The following is a 20,714-nucleotide window of genomic DNA, read 5'->3' on the forward strand; positions in this document are numbered from 1 at the left end:
CTGGTTGTCTTGATTCATTCTGGCTATCTAGTGCTGGGGTCCCATCCGTACTGAACTGAACTGTTTCCTCCCTTCTGAGTTCCATAGTATGTTCTCGCACATTCCCCATTCCAAAGCAAGACCCAATGAATTTCCATTACTTGTGACCAAATGAGCTTTTAATATAAAAGAGATTAATCCTCCTGAAAATCAATAAGAAACCCGAATTTGATCTGAATGTTTTACGAATTTTGCTGAAACTTGTGTTCTACAGGTTTTGATAAAGGAAGTTTTGGTTTTGAAGAAATGCTGAGTTTTATCCATTGATTTTTCTCATGAGAAATGGGATTCTTCTATCAGATATAGGCAGTAAATACTCATTCTTGAATTTCTATTAAAAGATTTTTAAAAAACCAATAACGTATATTAGAAAAATAACATATTTAAAAAAAAATAACGTATATTAAAAAAAAATTTGCAGGACCAAGACCCTATAGAAATTAGATAGCAACTAGCAAATGTGAAGACAGCTGTTTTAATGTGTGACTTTCAAGTAACCTGGTTGGCATCATGTACAGAGATGTACATGATGAACTGAAAAGTGAACTGAACTTTTCCTATTTAAATCTTTTGTATCATAGTATATACATTGCCCTTCTGCCTTTGGCTGTAAATGTTAGCATAACCTTTAACATTGTAGGCTTTTCTTTTCTTTCTTTTTTTTTTTTGAGATGGAGTCTCACTCCTGTCACACAGACTGGAGTGCAGTGGTACAATCTTGGCTCACTGCAACCTCCGACTCCTGGGTTCATGGGATTCTCCTGCCTCAGCCTCCCACGTAGCTGAGATTACAGGTGTGTAACACCATGCCTGGCTAATTTTTGTATTTTTAGTAGAGACGGGGTTTTGCCGTGTTGGTCAGGCTGGTGTTGAATTCCTGACCTCAGGTGATCCACCTGCCTCGTCCTCCCAACGTGCTAGGATTACAGGCGTGAGCCACTGGCCCAGCCCATTGTAAGCATTTCTTTAGTCAAGTGATTCTTCTCTAACCTGTCCTTTCACTAAAATGTTTGGATGGCTATACTCAGGTTTGGTTGGTCATTAGCTTTTCAAAACATCTTTTCATAGGGCTGGTTTAAAAAAATGTCTGATTGAGTTGTGTTGGGCCAGATATATGGGAGTAGATGGATTTAGTATCATTGAAAATGGTTGCCTGACTAAGAAATATATGGAGGCAGTGGAAAGAAATTCTTGATGGCAGTACATAAAAATATGGTTGATAAAATGCCAAGATACCTTCTCTTCTTCTGGGTAGCAACAACACTAAAGGTAAACACTGCTGTTTCTATAGTTTTATGAAGAAAATGGTTTTCCTCATTCTACTTCACTGGGACTACCCCCTTCACCCTCCTTTATATCCTGTCTCAGGGTTGGTCCATCTTCTGTGTAGTCATTGCCCAATAATTTTATCTTTTCTTTCCTCCCATTGTATTTTTCTTGGTTCATAGCCCATCTGTTGTGAATCTCAGATAAAATGTAGTAAAAATTCAGATTTATGGCTAGGGAAAATCAGAATCAGGTGGTTTGCAGTTAAAGTGAAACAGATTTGTAATGGCAAAAATCTAGCAAAATCACTTGTGAAACTAGAATATATCAAGGCCTCTTTCTAGAAAAAATAAGAAAGATAAGTAAAAATGACCAGGTGCTTTCATTTGAACATTTCTACATGGTCAATGCATAGATCAGAAGAAAATAATTGAGGTGGAAGGGAAGCAGTGGCCAAAGGCCTATGAGTTTACCAAAAAGAAACCTTCCCCCCTGCCCCAGTTTGTAAGCTCTTGCTTTTCCCAGGAAGATAAAAGGCAGAATTTCAAAGCCACATTTTTTTTTTTTTTTGCTCCCAGGAAATGTTTTTGTGTTCATATTATTGTTACAAAGTTAAACTTTTTTCTCTTATTTGAACAAATGAATCGCTGGATTATGCCACATGTTGAAGTTGTTAACCTCTTTTAGTAATTTAAACTTTATGAATCAGAATAAGTGAATGAGGGCATTCCAGTCCTTGGCTTCCAGGTTACAGGACAGTCCCTCTCACTGAACTTGGACTTGTATGGATACTCTCCTTCCTGTGAACAGAACTTGCCTTTTGAAATCAGACGACTTGTGGGAGAGAATGTGGTGGTCATCTGTTGGCTGCCAAGCCTTTCTTTCTCTGGGAGTTGCTTTTAAAATAGGTGGGATCTGGGGGAGTAACTTGCTGGAACAGAAAGCTGCAAAAAAGTGAAGCTTGGTCCACAACCTAGGGTTTAAAAGAAATTTGAAAATTTCATTGCATGCTCTACAACTCCTTTTTAATAACGCCTAGCATAATTCACACATTTTTCTACCTGCTTGGCCCCTGTGGGGATTTTGTAATTCCTAGTTTAGAGGATAGACAAATGGCAGTCCAGACTATTCATTCATTCATCCATTCATCCATTCATCCATCCATCCATCCATCCATCCATCCATCCATCCATCCATCCATTAACAAAAGTTTACTCCGTGCCTTTTCTATGCCAGGCACTGTGTTACATGTTGAAGATGAAACTGCAAGCATTATCAAGTCTCTGTTATCCAGGAATTTAGAGTTTGGTTCAAAAGATAAGCATTACTCTTAGCAATTCTACTGAGTGAGTGCATAATAAGAAACAATTAGAAATATATTTAAGTCCTGTAAAGGAATGAAACTGGCTCTAGACTGGGAGAAGGCATGTGATAAAAAGATTCTTCCCAGCTGAACAACTGAGCTAGGATCTTTAGAAGGAGCAGGGGTTAATGGATGAGAGAAGGGTGTGAGAGGACACTGTAGACTATGGAGGCAGTGATCACAAGGCCATGTGACACCAAGGGCTTGGCAGGGCCCACAGGACAGTCAGAGGGCCAGAGCAGCTGAGCACATGGGGAACTGGCTCCATTCGAGGCAGATGAGCTATATGCACAGTAGGCATCTCTGCGAGGGCCTCACAGACTGATTAGGGCTTTTGCTCATTATACTAAGAGCCATGGGAAGTCATTGAAGGAACATCAACAGAAGGCAGTGCTGTGACATGGTAGGTGTTTCACAAGGGACACTCTGGCTGTTAAGTGGAGAATGGAGGGAAATAGAGCAAGAAGGAAGCAGTGAGCAGGAGTAGGCTGTCTCTAGGAGAGAATGGTGGCTTTGTCTAGTATGGTGACAGGGAGCTAGTACAGTGGTTGGTAATCAATTGATGGGACATAACAATAGACAGTCCTAGGTGATGGTTAGGTGTAAGGTGAGGGAAAGATGAGCGCAGGCATCAAGAATGCAAGAATGATTCCAAGATTTTTGACTATGGAGTAGGAGGGAAGGTAGTACATATTGGTGCGGTAGGCTATTATGGAGGTTGAAGAGCCCTGCTGTATCTTAGTCACTACTGTCTGGCAGCCTCCCTCTGTTTGTGTTTCATTTCCAAGTCAGTCTTCCCTGAGCTGCAATTTGAGAGATGATGTAATCAGAGATTTTGGAAGGTGACCAGTAGCAAAAGGAACAACAAACTTTTACCAAACACTCACGTGCCAGGCAGTGAGTTAAGCACTGGGATTCCTGGAGTGAGGAAAATGAGATCACGTTACTGCCCTCTAGGAGTGTCCAGTCTAACAGTGTAAACAAACAATAAATAATTATGATGACTTTGTTAACGATTTTTGTTTCTGTGATAGGTTCCATGAGAGTATGGCTAAGTGAGCTGATCTGCTCTGGTGGGAGGGGGCAGGATCAAGGTAGGTGGAGAATTGCAGCTTAAGTGAAGACCCGAATGATTAGCTGGCAATGAGAAGAAAAACAAAACCTTCCAGAAAGAGGAAATAAACAGTTTTTAAGGTCTAAATGAATCAAAAAGATGAAATGTTTAAAGAACTGGCAGAGATGTCCTTCTATCTGGTGAAAGTGGGGGATACAAGAGACAGTGACTTATGTCAGGAGTGGTCTATAGACAGGTTCTGGCAGATTGGCGCTCCTGGTTTCCACTTACTTGGCATCTGAAAGCTGTTTTTTGCCTCCTCTTCCCATTCCTTAGAACTCAAAGGAGACACGAGGAACTGAATTGGGAGGGGCTTGGCACTAACAAAGCAGAAATTGTCAAGGGAAGGGGGAAGAGGAGCTATCTACCAGTGAGAGCAAGGAGGGTGGTCTCTGGGAAGAGCTTTTGACTCCCTATTTCTGACTCAAGCCCTGATTCATCCCTTTTATTTTTTGCAATTAGCTTCTTGGTCTGGGATAATTTTATTTGATTACCCTTTAGTTCCCATTAGTTCCTGAGCTTATTTTGACCAGGGTTATAGAAAATGTACCATATGGTGACCAGCTTCTTCAAGTCACCCACAGAAGTGTTTTCTCTTGAGTACTTCCCTGGCTGCCTTCTCCAGATGATGTGGCTGTCATTCTTGTCCTGGATGAGAAAGGAGATTAAGATGGTTTATAAGAAATAAGATGTCACAGTGAAATAGTCTCAAGGCACCATGTACTTTGCCAGTTTTCTGTTCTAACATATATTATGTGGTATAAGATGCCCTATAATTCTTAATTTTTTATTTAAAAAATGTTCTCCAGTCTCTTTTCTCGGCTTTAACCTCTTCGACCCATCCAACAGAGTGCTCTTTTATTGTGTTTTAAGTTCCTTCTGTGGGCTACAAGAAAAATAGGCCTTATGAAGAGCTCTGTCTCATAGAATAATTTTCTTGAAAGGAAGAAAAGTGTCAGGGAGCATTTTAATCTTTCTCATTTTCTAGATACACTCAGCTGAACATTAATTTGAGGTACCTCTTTAGGAAGGAGATCATGCATGTCTTATCTCAGCGACTTTTCTGATAATTCGAGCCGTGTGCCTGTTCTCAGATTGGGAGTTTCTTCTCGGGTGGTTCTGGGGACAGCATGATTGGTTATATCTTGGAAATGAAATAATCTCCCACTTGTACAGTTTTGCTATCACAGGTTTTCAAGCAATTGCTCCTCTGTATTAATACAGAAAAACATAAATAGCTTTTAGGTTTGTTTTGCAACATATTAGGCACCTTCAATCTTTTTCCTTGGTGTGTGCACATGCACATGCCTCTGTGTGTGTGTGTGTGTGTGTGTGTGTGTGTATGTATGAGGAGGGGCAGCAGAGAAAACACATTGCCATGGGAAGAGTGCACAGGACAGGGAATTCAAAATTCCAAATTAGAATCTTGGCTCTGTTTGTCTTCCAGCTATCCATGTAACCCTGAGCTAATCATCCCAATGCCCCAGATTCAATTTCTCCATGTGTAAAATAAAAAAAATTTACACAATAAAATAATGTAAAAATTATGGGAATAACAATAATAATAATAATTCCCACCTATCCTCATCAAAACGCGGTTTTGAAAATATGAACAAATGCTTTATGCATGAGAAGACAATTATTAGAACTACTACTTCTCTCTCTCTGGGTAGTTGATAATTCATTAGTCCCTTCATTACCAAAGATGGGGAGTGGCATGATCTGACTTGCTGGTGCAGCATGGCCTGGAGGAGAGCTCAAGTGGAGGTGGGGGCGCAGGACTATGGTGGCTGCAGTTGTCCAGGAAAGAAAGAGCACAGTGGCAATAGAAAGGCTGGAAAGAAGTGGAGGAATGGAAGATAAGATAGAGTGGACTGATTAGAATTTTTATGGGGGAGATAAAACTTGAGTTTAAATCATTCAAGAATATGGTGAGTTCTTGGGGACAAATATGTAGAAAAGTGTGCTCTGGGAAGGAATAGGTCAGCGAGGATTGGGTGGAAACTACTCCTTATTTTGTTTTTAATGTCCAAAGTCATGTATTTAGAAATGCAAAGGAAGAAAGTTGTTTTCCATGTAAAAGATCACAAGCCATCAAATTGATGATTTTTCATTTTAAGTAACACATGGCATGAATAATTTCTTTATTAATTTCCAATGACTTTAAACTAATTTCTTACAGTATGGCAATGGCAACCTCATAACCCCAAAGAAACCTAAACCTTATAGCATAGTTGAAAATGACTTTTACGTTTTATTGAACAAAAGGATCACTTAAAGCAGAATCACAATGTCCATGGAATACATCAAAACACAGGCTCACACTGGCTGGTACATGCTCATTGTTAATAGAATCAGAATAAACACATATCAATACCAAACTATGCAATAAAACCTGCATTATTTATCTACAGAATGGTAATAGAGCTATTACCCGATTTACTTATTCTTTTTTAAAAAAAATATTGCTGAGGCCAGGGGCAGTGGCTCATGCTTGTAATCCCAGCATTTTGGGAGGCTGAGGCAGGCGGATCATGAAGTCAAGAGATCGAGACCATTCTTGCTAACACAGTGAAACCCCGCCTCTACTAAAAATACAAAAAATTAGCCGAGAGTGGTGGCAGGCACCTGTAGTCCCAGCTACTCGGGAGGCTGAGGCAGGAGAATGGCGTGAGCCCAGGAGGCAGAACTTGCAGTGAGCTGAGATTGCGCCACTGCAGTCTAGCCTGGGCAACAGAGTGAGACTCCATCTCAAAAAAAAAAAAAAAAGTATATATGTGTATATATATATATAGCTGAGCAGCAAATGTACAGCATGCGGATATGAGTTAGGTGTGTTGAAATATCGCAGCAGCAGACAGTACATTTTGGAGACTGTGATTGAATTAAATGAACTACAATAAGTATGTCTACTTTCATTACATTCTCTACTTCTAGATCTGCTAGTACACACTTTTTTATGAGAGGAGTTATTATTCCATTGAAATAAATGAAGGACACATGTGTATGTCACTTTTCATTAACAAATTATTGTATATTATCTAGCTATATTTGGGAGAAAACATTTTTAAAATTTCCTAATTTTTCTTGTGTTTGATAAGCATTTGTTTTACCATATGGGAGACATTGTTCTAGGCATGGAAATTCATGGAGGACAGACAGATATTATTTCTGACCTTCTGAATGGGAAGACTGACACATACCCCAAAATGAAGACATGCCAATTAGTAAAATAACTGTAAATTGTAACATTATGCAGGGCCTAGTATATGTGAGAGGGATTTGGGCTTTAGTCTGAATATGATGGGTAGGTTTTGTAAAGTTCTGGGCAAGGGGGTATTGAGTCCAGCTACAGATTAAAGACTGTAATTTTGCTATCTGGTAAAGAATAGATTGGGCAGAATAGAATAGCCAGTAAGTGCAATACAAGAGGCTCAACATCATTAGTCATTAGAGAATGCACATCGAAACTATAATGAGATACCACAGTGAGATATCACTTCACACCCATAGGAAGACTGTAATCAAAATGACACATATAGTAAGTGTCAGCAAGGGCATGGAGGAATTGCTAGTGAGAATGTAAAACAGTGCAGCCGCTTTGGAAAACAGGCAATTCATCAAAACGGTAAACCTAGAGTTAACAATATGACCTACCAATTCTACTCCTATGTATATAAACAGGACAATTAAACACTTGCACATGAATGCTAATAGCAGCATTATTCAAAGTAGCTTAAAAGTAGAAGTAAACTAAATGTTTATCAGCTGATAAATGGATAGATAAAATGTGGTATATCTACACAATGGAATATTATTCAGTCATAAAAAGGAATGAAGTTCTGATATATATCACAACTTAGATGAACCTTAAAGACATTATGCTAACTAAAATAAGCCAATCAGAAAAGACCACATAGTACAGGACTCCTTTTATATGAAATGTCCAGAATACGCAAATCCATAGAAACAAAAGGTTGATTAGAATTTGTCAGGGGTTTGGAGGTGGGGATGCGGGATGACTGATAATGGTTATGGGTTTTTTGGGGGGAGCAATGACAGTTCTCTGGAATTAGTGTTGATGGTTGCAAAACTCTACAAATATACTAAAATGAATCATATATTCAAGTGGATGAATTCTATGGTATGTGAATTGTATCTCATTACAGATGTTGAGAAAAAGAGAAAGATAAATGAAAGGGGAGACCAATGAGAACATGCGTTACGTGATTACCCTCTCTTCTTGCTACCAGTCAGAACGGGCCAGGCCATGGAACTGCTCTTGGGCAATAGCACAAATATATAAGTTCTAGCAGTGAGAATTTCTTCCATGTCTGCTTCTGTACCTCACGTACCAGTCCTACAAAATGACCTGCCATTTCTCTGAGTGAGCCATGCACTTTCTTTCTACTTACCTTTGCTGAGGTGTGACTATGCTTTCTTTTCTTTCTCTCTCTACTAGGAAAAAAAATTCACCTGTTCTACAAGCTTAGTTCATATTCCTCCTTGAAACTCTCCTTGGTTGCCTGGCCCTATAATACATCATTCTCATTTTCTGTAAGCCCTTGACATGTGGCTTGTGCCTCTGCAAGATCTCAGCCACATAACATTTCAAAGACTCGCTTTGAATTCTCTTTCTCTATCTCCTTCTCTCCCTTCCTCCCTTTTATCTTTCTTGCTTTCTTTTCTCTCTTTTTCTCCAACTCCTATCTCTGTCTCCATCCACTCATTTTTCACAACCAAAAGGAGTTTCTTTGCCACTTTAAAGTCCCTACACTTTTCTCCTGTTATCCAGTATCCATAGTTCTGTTCACCATTGGTTTCCTAAGTAAGGGTATATGTATAACAGACATTCATTCTTCTTACAGAGGTTCACCTTATTCTCATTACAACAATTCTCTTCCTCCTTACAGAACTTAAGTTCTGTTGGAGATTTTCAGCAGGATATAATGAGTAAATTTTTCATAATCCATTCAACAAAAGTTTTCAGTAAGTATTTATGGAGCACTTACAACATGCCAGGCACTAGTTCTCAGGAATACAGCTGGGAAGAAAACAGTCCAAGGACTCTGATAATATATAAGATCAGAGCATGACAAATGCACTGCAAAGACTTATATTGGGTAATGTGAGATAGGATGAGTGAGAGGCAGCTTAAGTCTGGGTAGGCAGGCAAGGATGGTGAGGAGGTGGCATTCGAATGTGATCTGAATGACAAGGAGGAGCACAAAAACATTTTTGGTAGAGGGAACAGCTCAGGAATAGCCTAGTGTCAGAAGGCACTTGGAATGTTCAATGAACTGCGTAATGTTTAGCATAACTGTAATTTGGTACGCAAAGGAGAGAAAGAGGCATAGGCACAGTTGAAGAGTTAGGCAGGGGCTAGATCTTATGTTTGAATGTTGGGGTAAGGCATTGAGATTGCTTTTAACCACAAGTGGACAACATAGGAAATTTGACACGTGCACCAGTCTTTAAGTGGGTTGGAGTTTAGAGATTTCATGTGTTTATTTTTGTTTTTTGCCTATAAAGAAAGTAACACACCAGTCCAGAATGTGAAAAAAAAAAGTGGAGAAATGGGCAAGAGGAGAAATGAAGCTGTTTACTCTACTTGAGCATCCCAAATGAAATACACAAAATATTGATCTCCAAGTAAACAAAAGATAACCCCTAGGGATGCTATTGCCAGAGGTGGCACAATAAGTATTGTGGATTTCATGTATTTGCATAGTTCGATTCCAGTTCAAAGACAACAGGAAAGGATTCTTTTTTAAATCAGGGAGAGTTTTTAAAGCCTTTCCATTGCCACACAGAAGAGAATGTACATCTTTAAAAAAAATTTTTTTTATATGGTATCTCACTCTGTCTGCAGGCTGGAGTGCAGTGGCATGATCTTTGCTCACTGCAACTTCCACCTCCTGGGTTCAAGCGATTCTCCTGTCTCAGCCTCCCAAGTAGCTGGGACTACAGGTGTGCACCACCATGCCCAGCTAATTTTTGTATTTTTAGTAGAGACAAGGTCTCACCATGTTGGCCGGGATGGTCTCAATGTCCTGACCTTGTGATCCACCTGCCTCGGCCTTCCAAAGAGCTGGGATTACAGGCGTGAGTCACCACGCCCAGCCGAGATTGTACATCTTATAGGGGAACTGATGAGAGATCCTATTGCTTAGAGAAACAAAGAACTGTAGCATCACATATTTCCAATCAGAATTTGAAAGAGCATTTTGGGGGAAGCAGTGCATCCCAATAGAAACCCATTAAATAGATCAAAAGCTTCAATAATGTTTATTCCTTTTGGGTATCACAAATTCCACTCCCAGGAATTTATCTTAAAGTAAAGATCATAGACCTGCACAAGCATTAAAGTTTCAGGGATGTTCCACCATTTTTTTTAAAAAATAGTAAAATTCAGAAACCTAAATAGCCAGTAATAGAGGAATAGTTAAAGAAATACTCCTATGCAATGTAGTATTCTGCATAAGGCACAATAATGTTTAGAAGAATATATAATGACAAAGATTTTTCCCATAAAGTATGATTAAGTGAAAAATATGACATCCCTCCTTACCCCATAATTGCTGGCTAGATGGGGAAAAATTAGGTTATAAAATACCATATATACTTTGGTATTAATTGTGAAATTGTATATTTTAGAAGAAAACTTTTCCAAAATGTTTAAAGTGGCCATTTTCAAGATGTTCCATAGCAGAAGGTTTAAAACTTTCTCCCCTCCACTTTTTTTCTGAAATTTCTGAAATGAATATAAGTAAAAAGTTAATAGAAATAATCCAATGATTAAAAATTTGTAAAAATAGCTAAATATTTGCCTGCTGTGTGCCAGGCACTAAATGGTTTACCTTATCATCAATGAACTTATTTATGATAAAGGATTACAACCATTTTCTGACACAGATACTATTATCAATACCATTTACTTTTGATAAGATTGAAACAAAATTAAGATACTAACAATGGGCCCGGCGCGGTGGCTCACGCCTATAATCCCAGCACTTTGGAAGGCTGCGGTGGGCGGATCATGAGCTCAGGAGATCAAGACCATCCTGGGCAACATGGTGAAACTCCATCTCTATTAAAAATACAAAAATTAGCTGGGCATGGTGGCGCCTACCTGTAATCCCAGCTACTCAGGAGGCTGAGGCATAAGAATCACTTGAACCAGGGAGTTGGAGGTTGCAGTGAGCCAAGGTCGCACCACTGTACTCAGGCCTGGCAACAGAGTGAGACTCCATCTCAAAAAAAAAAAAAAGATGCTAACAATGTACCCAAGTTGCACACCTATCAAATATTGGCACTGGGTTCAGCACCGCAGACAGTCTGACATCACAGTCCACCCCTTCAATGGTGACATTATACTTTTATTAATAGCAAATGCTTAAGCAGAAAGTAAAAAGTCTGTCTGTGACCAGAGAGTATGAGAGCTGTTTGCTCAAAAAGTCATTGTTTAGAGATTATCACCAATTCCTCAGTAAGGAATGGCTAGAGACTATGTGTCATTTATTACAAATTTTATAGAATGTAGATTTCCTTATAGAATTCAGATTCCATTGTTTTCCATGAGCCTCTCAGGTTTTATGATTAAAGAACACATCAGGGTATTCTCCTATGTAGGTCCTTGGACAAGTGAATCATACCAGACTTTATGAGTCAAGATTCTGATGTCTCCACAGTGGGAAAAATCAGACAAGCTGACTTTACATAATTCTGACTTAGCTGGGCTTCATTCTATCTGGGTTTGCAATGTACTATACCACCTTCACTTATGGTGGCCTTATTGTGCCTGTTGGCTTGGGTTAGATCTTGTTATATACACTTTTTATAGAGATAGACACTATCCTTGAAATAAGAGCATGCAATACGAGGCATGAAAAGAAGACTTTGTAGCTGGTGTGAGACTGGAATGAAATTTAGAAAGAGGCTGTAGTGAGAATTGTCCGTAACTGTGACAACAGCATGGATCATGTGACATATATTACTGAGTGCTTGGTACTTGCCAGGATTTGCACTAAGTGCACATAATATATGTTATTTGCATTTACTTCTCACAATAGTCTATGAGATGGGTATTTTTCTCCCCACTTTAGACATGAAGAAGCTGATGTATAGAGAGGTAAATTGTCCCTGGGCATGCAGCCAGTACTAGTGTTTCTGATCACAAAGCTATCTTTGCTTCCACAGTGGCAAAATGTATCTTTCACAGCCACTAGCATGTCTCTGTTCCTTCCTCAAAAATAAATCCTTAAATTATTGTTTTAATTCTTAGTTTACTTCTACTAGGTGATAAAGAAATTAAACATTTTTCTTTTCATGAGCTTTCAGCATCCTTTGGAGAGAAAGAATCTTTTCCCTCGTATTATAAACACACTTCATTGAAATGTCTGTATTCCTTCAGCTGCCCCTGGGGATTCATGTTCCTGAGTTGGACTGGCAGAGAATGTGATGTTTCTCCACGAGGGACTCTGGGAGTAATCTGATCATTGTGAAATGATTTCAGTAGTCACTGAGTCAGAGTGGCTGGAAGATTTTGAAATCTGACAAATTCACACCCTTTTTTATTTACCTGCCACTGTGACGTACTCTGGATATTCCCAGGCGACATGGTTGATGTCCCGTTACTCTGGCATCTGTAAGGAACTGAGAGGCTTTCTTGCTTTACATCTCTCTAGCCTGTCCTTCATGCAGCATCGGTGGCTACCACTACAGGAAGAGCTAGTCTTTGTCAGAGGATTGGGCTCTTTTTTGGCCTTGAAAGAAATCAGAGCCATGTTACTGGAACAGCTCCTCTGTCTTTACCTGTGTCTTGCCAGAAATTCCTAACTGTTAGCAGTTATGCTGTGTTCCTTCCCAACTGGACATTCCCATTTAAATGTATCGTCACTGCGGCCAGGGTCATTTGCAGCTTGTTTTTAACATGGCACCTTTCCCCCATGGGTCTTCTATACCCCTGTCCAATCTCATGTTGGTTCTGAAAAAGATACCCTTTTTCACTCTGATGTTTAACACACACTCTCAGGGATTACGGTGTTTACAACCTCACTTTCAGCACTGCATTTTTCTTTTAGTTTGTTCCTCAATGAATGATAATGCATTTAAAAAGTAATCACTCTTTTTCTTATACAAATAATAATCAATGTTAATTTTAGAAAATCAAATAGAAAAAAATTAAAGTTGCCTACAATTAAAGTGGCCAGAGATTGCTAGCGTCAACATGCAGGTGCCTTCTCTTCCTATTGGCGTGTGTTCTATATTTTATGAGTAGAGGTACACATACAGCTATGTAGTTGTGAACATTTATTTTGAAAATTTGGGAAGAAACACAGCATTTTTAAAAATTTTGGCCTGGCATGGTGGCTCACATCTGTAATCCCAACACTTTGGGAGGCCTAGATGGGAAGATTGCTTGAGGCCAGGAGCTTGAGACCAGCTTAGGCAACATAGGAAGACTCTGTGTCTACAAAATATTTAAAAATTAGCTGGATGTGGTGGTGTGCACCTGTAGTCCCAGCTAATCAGGAGGCTGAGGAGGGAGGATTGCTTAAACCTGGGAGGTTCAAGCTACTGTGAGCCATCATTGTACCACTGCACTCCAGCCTGGGTGAGAGAGCAAGACCCTGTCTCTCTCAAAACACATAAACAAACAAACAAAAAATATAAAATAAAATCTCCCAAACTTACTGTGGTTTTAGCTGGTCTTCCAAGGAAGATGAATACATTTCTGTTTGAGATAATTGTTGTTTTGTTCAGGCCAACACTTATGTTTCCCTTAGTAAAAAGTTATAATGTGTATATATTATAGTATACAAATATTTAGTGTAGAATTTGAGAAATTCTTACATATATATACATGCCTATATAACCACAGCAAAGATCAAGATATAGAATATATTCAGACCCCATTCCTAGAAGATTCCCTCATGACCCTTCCCAGTCAATAACCCCTTTTCCTTAAGAGGAAACTACTATTATAACTTCTATCACCATAGATTAGTTTTGTTAGCTCTTGGACTTCAGGTACATGGAATCATACAGTAATTGTTCTTTTGTGTCTGGTGCTTTTGCTTAATATTGCATCTGTGAAAGTCACCCATGTTGTTGAGCTTAATGGTAGTCCTTTTTTGTTATTACTGCATAGTGTTCCTTGTCTCAGTATACTACAGTTTATTTTGTTGATGCAGCTTTGTATTGTTTTCCATTTTAGGCTCTTATGAACAAGAACTGTGTTCTAAGGCTGAGGCATTTGCTGTGATTGCATCTTCTCCAACTTCTTCCTCTGGCCTTCCCTTTCCCGACCACTGTCAATCTTGAAGAACCCCCTAATAACCTTTTCTCATGCTAATAATCTCCATCTCGCTGTCTACTTCTTGACCCGACCTGCAACAACCCTGATGGATTTATTATATCAAATTGGCTATCGTGTTTTACTTTGCTGTAAGACTTGGAAATTCTGAACCTTATGAGTCAAGTTTTCATAAGGCCCTGAACACAAAAGAGATGAAAACTGGCATGCTAGGTGCAATGTCAGAGTGAATGTAATAATCAAAGGTGATTTTCCAAACATGAATGAACATTCTCTAGGTTTTTAGGCAAAAATTTCATGTAAAATGAGAAAAGTGGTGTGTTAGGAGGTATAATCTGGCTTTGTATGTACAAAATGAATTGGAGAAGAAACCTTTAGACAAATACAATCGTTCCAACATAAGGAAACAATAAGAAGGAAGGGATGTGAGAGCCTTTGTGGAGAGAGGAGGAACAGGTTGAGGGCACTGTGGCTGTGTGTAGGATTGTCAGTGTGGAAAGTGGAGAAGTTAATGATGCCACCAGTGCTCTGAATCCAGATGGCCAATGTAGCATTTTTCATTCCATTCATTTGAGCTTTGGAGAAGAAGAAAAGAGTGTAAAGGAGCATGCTTTTGAATAATATAGATGTCAGGAGGAAATACTGGTGTGTGGGTAAGAAGATGCAGAGTTCAGTTTTAGAGCTGGTGGAATGATAAGAAAAGTATATATCAAAGAATAGGAGAGGTGAGTCTTTTGTGTAAGGAAGGAATTAACAAAAGAGATAAAGATTGGTGTAGCAGAGTTATGTCTTGTATTAGTTATCTATTGCTGCACAACCAATTACCCCAAAATGTAGCAACTTAAAATGACTACATATTTACGATTTCACAGATTCTGTGGGTCAGGAAATCAGGTGCCACGTATAGCCGGGTCCTCTAGCTTTGGGTTTCTCACAGGGCTGTGGTCATCTCAAGGCTTGCCTGGGGAGGATTCGCTTCTAAGAACACTCATGTGTTTGTTAGCAGGCTTCCAATCCTTGTGGGTTGTTGGAGTGAGTTTCAGCTCCTCATAAGCTGTGAACCACCCTTGGTTTCTTGCCATGTGGGCATCTCCATCGGGCAGCTCACAACACAGCAGCAAGCTAGCAAGAGGGTAAGAGAGAATGCCAGCAACAGAGACAGAAAGTCAGCGAGATACAGGTAAGACTGCAACGACATCATGGAAATGACATCTCATCACCTGTGTTATGTTCCGTTTGTTAAAACTGAGTCAGTAGGTTCTGTGCACAAAGGAAGGGGATTCCACAGATGCCTGCATACCAGGAGGCAGAGGTCACTGGGAGCCCTGTCAGAGCTGCCGACCACATCTACATAAAGCAACATTCGAGGATATGGTGCTAATTCACTACAGAAAAACTCTCTAAGCATTTTTTGCCTCCTACAACCTTGCTGTTAGAAACTTCCATAAAATATTGGAAATGTTTTCCTTCGATAGAAGACCATATGCCACTGGAGGTGTTTTTGTCATTTACTAATGCACCCAGTAACTTGATTTTAAAAGTGAACTGTGCAATACTGTATAATTTCAAATGCTTTTCTAGCAAAAATGTATTACCTTTAATTAGACTGATTTAAAGCTGTTAAGATTCTTGTCAGAAATAATTTTTAAGTGGATGTGTCAAGATAAAAACAGCAGTTGTCAAGTGAAGAAAATGGTAATTTGTGCATGTGCTGTCTGGCTTATGAGCAGTTGGGTCTTTAAATACTAGCTGAGCATTTGTGCTTACAATCCCTTGTATAACAGCCACTCTGGCAGTTAAGGATTCAAACTGTTGAAATGCTATTGTTTGTGGTAAATATTTGTCCTATGACTAGGGAATTAAATTTGTTTCCTACTCTGTAATATAGACAAAAGCACCACTAAGAAGAGAATGCATTTAAACGATTCAATTTACCAATTGGTCCAGCACAGAACATGAGCAAAGCATTCTGGGTGATTACAGTGGAATAAAGATAATAATAAAGACCGTTCTTTGATGAAAGCAAACCAGGTGACTTGAAGCATTTGAAAAAGCTTGAATTCTATTTTGCAATCTTTTTAGGCTATTCATTTCTTTAGCAAGCTTTTGTTACTGGGCAGTGGAAAGGTGGACTTTTTCTTGACTCTGTGGTGGGGTTTCTTAGTAGTGGCACTATTGACTTTGGAGACATATAATTCTTTTTTGGGGGCAGGGTGTCTGTCCTGTGCACTGTAAGCTGTTGAGCAGCATTTCTGGCTTCAACCCTCTGGATGCCAGTAGCTCTGTTCTTCCTCACCCCCACCCCAGTTTTGATAACTAAATATATTTCCAGACAATGCCAGACGTAGTCAAAGGTAGGGGGAAGAAGGGAAAATCACCATGCTCTGGGAATCAACATAGCTTTTGGATATAGTTTGGCTTTGTGCCCCTACCCAAATCTTGTCCTGAATTTGTAATCTCCAGGTGTTGAGGGAGAGACCTGGTGGGAAGTGATTGGATTATGGGGGCTGTTGCTCCCATGCTGTTCTTGTGACTGTGGGTAGATTCTCATGAGATCTGATGGTTTTATAAATGGTAATTTTTCCTGAGAAAAGCTCTCACAGGCTGTTATCTCTCCTGCAGCCATGTGAAGAAGGTCCTTGCTTCCCCTCCCATCACGATTTAAGTTTCTTGGGGCTTCCTCAGCCATGTGGGAGTGTGAGTCAGTAAAACTTCTTTTCTTTGTAAATTACTCAGTCTTGACCAGTTCTTTATAGCAGTGTCAGAAAGACTAATACACTTTTGGATTAGGGAATTCTAAATTAACAAGATTTAATAGATTAAGTTTATAAATATTTTGTCTTTTCTGTTAGTCCCCCAAAGCATCCACATGCTATGTAAGATTATTTATTCTCTTATTGATTCAGTTAATAGGCATTTGTTAAGTGCTTACTACCTGCAAAAGACATTACCCAGGTATTAGGGAGATATGGAGAAAAATAGATATAGATTTTTTTGTCCTGAAGAAGCTTGAGATGTGAGGCAGTGGGGTGGGGATTTAGGTCAGTCATATGCATATATTGTGCACACTATAATGCAAGTAGAAAGCACCAAGTTTGACCAAAGAGCTACAATTTTCTGAAATGTTGTAGATATCAGAAATAATCTAAATAGAAGGAAATAATTTACATTATTTTCTTATTTCCATAATTTACATTATTTCCTTCTATTTCAGAAATTTCAGAAATAATGTAAACAGAAGGAAACTAACTTCTATTTTTCTCTTGCAGACAAGTGGTGGGTTAAAAGCTCAACCCTGAGCTGAATTTAATAGGGTGAGGTTGACCTGTAGTTTAGGCATATGAGAGTAGGTTTTGGGTTGGGACTGAAACTCTGGAATATAACATCAAGTCTAATGGCGCAAGGCAGAGAGATGGAAACCCAGCCTGAAGCCCATGGTTCTCAATCAGAAGTAGCAAAATGGAGGCAGCACATTCAAGGGGACTAACAGACACAGGTACTGGAGAAGGTCCCAGAAACACAGACAGCACCTGGTGCCTTTGATAGGAAAACTGCTCATAGCCCCATGGAGCAATGAGAGCTGTAAAAGCACCACACTGGTTTGATGAAAGAGAGGCCTTTCAATGGAACCAAAATGATTCTTCTCCAATGTATAGTGCTCAGAAACTCAGCAGTGGTGTATGGAGAGCAAGTCCAAACCAAATAGAGGCCGCAGAAGATGAGATATCAAAAGGTTCTCTTTCCAAGTACCTACCACAGGCTGGCTGCTTGCCCAACATCTCCATCAGTAGAGCTTTGATGTCTGAGCCAGGCTTCTGAAAAAAGCAAAAATTATCCCAGAGATGGCATTAGTAGCCACAAATCTCTTGGTGGTACAATTCTCAAAGTATATTCCTAAGACTTTTAATGGGTATTGTCATGAAGACTTCTATTAACAAGTGTGTTTTTGGAATGACAGGTAAAACAAGAGAAACATACGCCTTCACTGTAAAAATTGTCAGTCTTTCAGGTACACTGTAAACCTCAAATCGAGGGATATGATGGGAAGCCTTTCCCAGATTTATTTGACTACAAATAAATTGACTATTTCATTGTGTAGCATCTGTGCTTTGGTAACCCTGCCTTGTTATGAATGAGTTTGTGAAATAAGTGGCTTTTGCCAACTGTCTGAACTTTAAGTGATAGGGAGATTGCAGGGAAAATACATTAGCATGTGAGTATTCACAGACCCCTCCCTCCCTCACCTGCTATGAAAAAACTGATTTTGCCTGCTTGGCCCACCATTTCTCCTGCTCCACCTAACAGGTTGCTGGCTTGATCACCAACTTCTTGGTTGTTATTATTACAATCACTATAAGTGGTGATATCAGGAGATTGTAGCTCATTACTCTAGAGAGGTCAAAGAGTAAATGGTAGGGTAAAAGAAATAGAACTATTAAAGGGGAAATTAAAAGTGGGACCATTTGAAGGGGATGGTTGTCAGTATTTGAGCAGGCAGGTGAGTGGCCTTGAGAGCAGCCTTCATGCATCTTGGAACTTTCAAAAGGAGGAATGGTTGGTAATTGAATGTTTTTTGAGTTCTACAAAAGTAATTCTGAAGTTTTTTTTTTCAAACCAAACTGTAGTAAACACAAAGTGTTTTTTATTTACTTATAACTTCTAGGATGGATTTCTTTAAATGTGAAAATGAGATCAAGTGGGATTTTAAGGCAGTATTTAAAAGGTCTGTGTTTATAAGAATTATTCCAGAAAATATTTAATGGGAAGCAGAGGTCATGCGTTAAAGTGAAAGAGGGTCAGAGGATGTGCATATCCTGGTAACAAAGACAGGATGGGATGATATGGTAAATAACTGTAATTTTTTTGTCTTTTCTACTTACCTCTCAGAACACCAAGCACCCTATTTCTAGGGACAGCTCTTCCACTCCATGTGGTTCTGAGGGGCTGCCAATCGCAGGACATGGCCCTGTAGCCATAGGAATGAACATAAAAAGTAGACCTGGCCAGTCATAGTAACTGGTTTCCATGGCCACAGGGATGAGCACATGACCCAATTCAGGCCAATCAGAGTCCTTCCCTGCAGTTTCATAGAGAGAGACAATGGAATAGAGAAGCTCTGGTGTTACTAAGCAGGAAATGAACGCCTAGAGTTGTCTGCATCCACACCTCTTTTACCATTTTCTCATTCAACCTGGCCATGAGGAAGAAGCCAATCTATAGAAAAGGAAGAGGACAACAGGTAGAACCCGAGCTTGGAGATAGAGGGAGATGGTAAAATGTAATCACATTGTCTAAGTCACTGGGCTTCCTCGGCCAGCTTACTCCTGGACTTCTCTGCTGTTTGAACCCATTGTTCCAGTTTGGCTTAACTCAGTAAGTTTAGTTTCTGACACTTGTAACCAAAGGAGTCCGGGTGAATCAATGTTCTGAGTGCCTTGAGGACAGAAATCTGTCAGTGACTGCAATGAGGGAGAAAGACCATACTGATGGGGCGAGAAGGTGTTGCTGTCAACTTCCCATGAGCCCCATTTGCTTAGAGCAAGTCCCGATGGTCTAAAGAGGGAGTGGGAATCATATAGGAGTGAAAAGTGAGAAATTAATGTACTCTTTTGCCTTGAGTTGGCTGCCTTCCTGGGGTGACGTGGCAAGAAGAGCTGGGTTCCTTGGATGGTAATTTGATTTTGCATTACCAAAATTTATGCTCTAAATATTGATCTGTTTTCCCTCTTACCTGTTTCATGGCTGTAGTTGCTACACTGCATTTCAGTTAAAAAATACATGTCCACAATTTTTATTGGTTGCTTGTTTTAATTATTTCTTTATGGTTAGATGAGTCTGTATATGCAAAGAAACATGTGACGCTTCTTTATGGTCATCTGGCATGGTGTGCAGACATGATGAAATGTGGCACAGTCTACCCACATTGGCTGAGTGTGATGATGCATAACACCAATGCAGGGAGACGTGTTTTACTACGTTGGCCTCTATAGTTTCTCCTCAAATACACTCCCCATGTATTTCCTTCAGAAATTCAATTCATGCTGCACAAATTAATGTCTCTTTTTCGTGTCTTTTTGAAAGGCAATAACTTAGATGATACACTTTGAAGTAGGAAGCATTCGAGTTCTTGAAAGAAAAGACAGAGACCATGTTGACTTTTCACTGTGAACCAAAAACGCACGTAAGAGCGCTATATGTTTTCTTTTTCTTGTTATTTGTGCATTTTTTCTTTTTCGTTAAACAGAAAATCCTTTTGCAACTGTCCTGGGTCTTAGACTGTCATCCCCCTCCTCTTCTATTCCTATTGTGTTGATGTAGTATAGACTCAAGCTGGATTAGAAGTCCAATTCTAAAGTTAATTGAATTGGGAAATTCACTTATTCTTTGGTGTGTGTACATGGGCATTAGTTGTGGGCCTGGCTTGGTGGGAGGAGATGTGGCAGTCAACTTGTGGTCTTAGTCAGTAACCCCCCATAACTTGGCAGCAGAGCTAGGGTACTTATGATAATCTAAGACTTCTCCCTAGATAAACGGGCATTAGGCTATATGTCCTGGGGGGACTATTAAATGTTAGCTGATTTTTAAATAGTTAATGCTATTCTGCATTGGTTGAA

The 20,714-nt window shown here is 39.5% G+C and overlaps 1 protein-coding gene across 1 annotated transcript; it reads right to left on the bottom strand.

Moving 5' to 3' along the window:
• Window positions 1-136: 136 nt before the first annotated feature.
• Window positions 137-19,118, bottom strand: LOC140709782 (uncharacterized). Its single transcript, XM_073009624.1, has 5 exons — window positions 18,981-19,118; window positions 4,802-4,992; window positions 4,333-4,430; window positions 2,123-2,278; window positions 137-370 (listed from the first exon to the last, which is right to left on the bottom strand). Exons 2-5 carry the CDS (start codon window positions 4,823-4,825, stop codon window positions 313-315), a joined length of 336 nt encoding a protein of 111 aa, XP_072865725.1. The 5' UTR covers window positions 4,826-4,992; window positions 18,981-19,118; the 3' UTR covers window positions 137-312.
• Window positions 19,119-20,714: the final 1,596 nt, after the last annotated feature.

This window comes from Chlorocebus sabaeus, chromosome 22, assembly GCF_047675955.1.
Source record: "Chlorocebus sabaeus isolate Y175 chromosome 22, mChlSab1.0.hap1, whole genome shotgun sequence".
Taxonomy (NCBI): Eukaryota; Metazoa; Chordata; class Mammalia; order Primates; family Cercopithecidae; genus Chlorocebus; species Chlorocebus sabaeus.